The 3017-nt window shown below is 32.9% G+C and overlaps 1 protein-coding gene across 2 annotated transcripts in view; it reads left to right on the top strand.

The window, feature by feature from the left end:
• The first annotated feature begins 2234 nt into the window (after window positions 1–2234).
• The window catches only part of LOC106476950 (tRNA-dihydrouridine(47) synthase [NAD(P)(+)]-like), a 10923-nt gene continuing 10140 nt past the window's right edge, over window positions 2235–3017 (top strand). For both annotated transcript variants that reach the window (XM_013937563.2, XM_022380681.1), the window contains exon 1: window positions 2235–2417. In XM_013937563.2, coding sequence (XP_013793017.1) covers window positions 2328–2417 — 90 coding nt within the window. In that variant the 5' untranslated portion in view covers window positions 2235–2327. The remainder of the gene's footprint in view (window positions 2418–3017) is intronic.

Here is a 3017-nt window from a genome sequence, read left to right as displayed (position 1 = left end):
CATTTAAGCCGTCTCCAGCCATTATTAGTCTCAAAGTGGGTTCCTCGTCATCGAAGTATGACTATATTTTGATTATGACATTTAGAAAATTAGCAAAAACTCAATTTTGACTCTTGCATATTTTATAAATGTTTTTGATTTTTCAAGAGCATTTTTCATAAATTCTCACTTAGTGCTGTAGTGTTTAATTGAGGTTAATATTCTACTCGATAAATGCTAATATAAATACTTTTTGCTAAGTGATCTCTATGAAAATAGAGTATTGTTAGGACTGATATAATTGTTATCCATTTGGTGTTTGTACATTGTTTACTGCTAAGTGATCTCTATGAAAATAAAGTATTGATAGGACTGATATAATTGTTATCCATTTGGTGTTTGTACATTGTTTACTTCAGAGTAACTGTTATGAACGAGATGGAGCATGGATTAGCTGACTTTTGTGCGTAAATTAGTAAGTGGTCGTACGTAAAGGTTTATTGAATGTGGAGTTTTCTGTAAGAAAAGACTTGCTGATGCTAGTATCAGTGATCCAGCTTACTGTAACCATCACTATTAGTTTGTAACACTGGTACTGATATCAGAAAACACTGTAATACAAGAGTAATTTTTCAGGCATATGTTCTTATTGATAAAAAATGCCTATGAAAGTAAATAGGTTTAAATTGATTATGGTATTGATATAAACACTTTTAATGGCTTAAGCATTGTTCATTACACTCATGTTTGCACATGAGTTGAACACAGTTAAGTTTCTCCATAAGTAGGGTTATATTTCATAGATAAATTAGCACGTAACAGTAAGAAATGATAGCTTTTCTTACTAATATATGTATATATATTTGAGGGATCGAAATATTACCTTCCTGCATTCCCGAGGAATTTAATCTTTTTAGTTGGCTTTCCCGATCACGAAGTCATTGTCCATCCATATTCCTTTGGTTATGACCAATGAAAGTAAACATATTGCATGGATTAAATAAAAAAACGGTTCATGAAGAAATTGAACTTTACAAGAGAGAATGTAATCATCCTGATAGCTTTCCCTGGAGTGAACGTAATTTTATTTCATTATTTCTGTCCCTGTATTTATCTTCATCCATGAGTAGCAGTTTTATAATACATATTCCATAACAGTATTAATTATTAACCCTTTTGCTGCATAGTTTAGATATATCCGTAGAGACATTTATACACTCTGATGGCGAGATACGGATTCACTCCACGGCTACCAAAAAAGGTTTCCCTCTGCTGCAACGTGCAGGAATATCGGGATCCTGTACTTGAAACAATTGCCAAACCTGTATGCGTGCTGCTGCCATCTGTGTTCTACACCGTGAAACCTGGATACTTATATGGCTCGTTACAAAACTGCCCAAAACACATACAGAATCTATATTGTTATCTAAATAATTTGTTTTATATTTTGTAATGATTACTAACTTAGTTTCACCTATATTTATGACATTTACTGGCGAACACTTTTCTTCTAAATTTCCTCAATTGTTTAAATCATTATTTTTCACTATCTGATACAGTTTTCAAGGAATATTACCGTCAGATATAGAAAATACAGCTTTGTTCAATATTAAAAAAGTAATACACAGGTATTTTTCCGGTGGATAATTGACATTTTTTGGGAATCAGCCGGAAAATTAATTGAGCAGTGAAAGGGTTAAAAGCTTTTTCGTTGGTTAAGTAGAATTTTTTTCTACATTTCCTGTCTGCATCTCCTTATTTTAAAGAGTTAAGTATAAAATATGTATTAAAAAAGTATTTATAAAGATTAACCACATCACAAGTTCATGTCATTGTAGGTTTTTTTTTAGTTATACTTAAAAGTATTTGTAATACATTTTCTTCAAATATAGTGTGACTTGCATAATTCTTATTCGGGTTTCGTCTCCAATAATGTTTCACAGAAATAATATATATATTTTTCACACGTGTTTTCGACCCAGCATGCCCAGGTGGTTAGGGCGCTCGACTCACAATTTGCGGGTTGCGAGTTCGAATCCTCGTCAAACCAAACATGCTCGCCCTTTCAGTCGTGGGGGCGTTATAATGTGACGGTCAATCCCACTATTTGTTGGTAAAAGAGTAGCCCAAGAGTTGGCAGTGGGTGGTGATGACTAGCTGCCTTCCCTCTAGTCTTACACTGCTAAATTAGCGATTGCTAGCACAGATAGCTCTCGTGTAGCTTTCCATGAAATTCATAACAAACCACACGTGTTTTTTTATTCTGAGAATTTTCTTCTCACTAGGTTGGAAATCTCCCTTTTCGCAGAATCTGTAAAGAACTAGGAGCAGATATTACGTGCGGAGAAATGGCAATGGCTCTGAATTTATTACAGGGACAACAGTCGGAATGGGCATTGTTACGACGTCATCACACAGAAACAACGTTTGGTGTTCAGGTATGAATAAGCACTAGACTTGTCTTTTAGTATATAAATCTTGAATTTGTGGGCGATACATTGTACTGTATCAGAAGAATACATTAAAAATACATGTGAAAACTTGGGTGTCAATGCGTATAACAAGTTTACTTTTGGGGGTTCAGGAGTTCTTATTGTTCTTTATTCTTAAATAATTTCTTTGTTCTGTTGATATCTTTTAGGTTAGAAGAAATGATTCTTGAGGAATTAGATTCCAAGTGACATTTCAGTTTAGTTAATACATTGTGGGTTAATCTAAGTAATATGAAACAGTCTAAAAATTAAATACTTAAAAACAATCAAAGAATGATGTTGTTTTACTTGTTGTTGTTAATAATTGTCCTGAGTATTTGACTTGGTTATTTTTAATCGATAAAAAAGAATCAAGGAACAATGTTGTTTTACTTGTTGTTGTCCTGAGTATTTGCCTTGGTTATTTTTAATCAATAAAAAAGAATCAAAGAATGATGTTGTTTTACTTGTTGTTGTCCTGAGTATTTGCCTTGGTTATTTTTAATCAATAAAAAAGAATCAAAGAATGATGTTGTTTTACTTGTTGTTGTCCTGAGTATTTGCCTT

This window comes from Limulus polyphemus, unplaced genomic scaffold, assembly GCF_000517525.1.
Source record: "Limulus polyphemus unplaced genomic scaffold, Limulus_polyphemus-2.1.2 Scaffold12242, whole genome shotgun sequence".
In the NCBI taxonomy this organism is placed as follows: Eukaryota; Metazoa; Arthropoda; class Merostomata; order Xiphosura; family Limulidae; genus Limulus; species Limulus polyphemus.
This window is presented reverse-complemented; position numbering and strand designations above follow the sequence as displayed.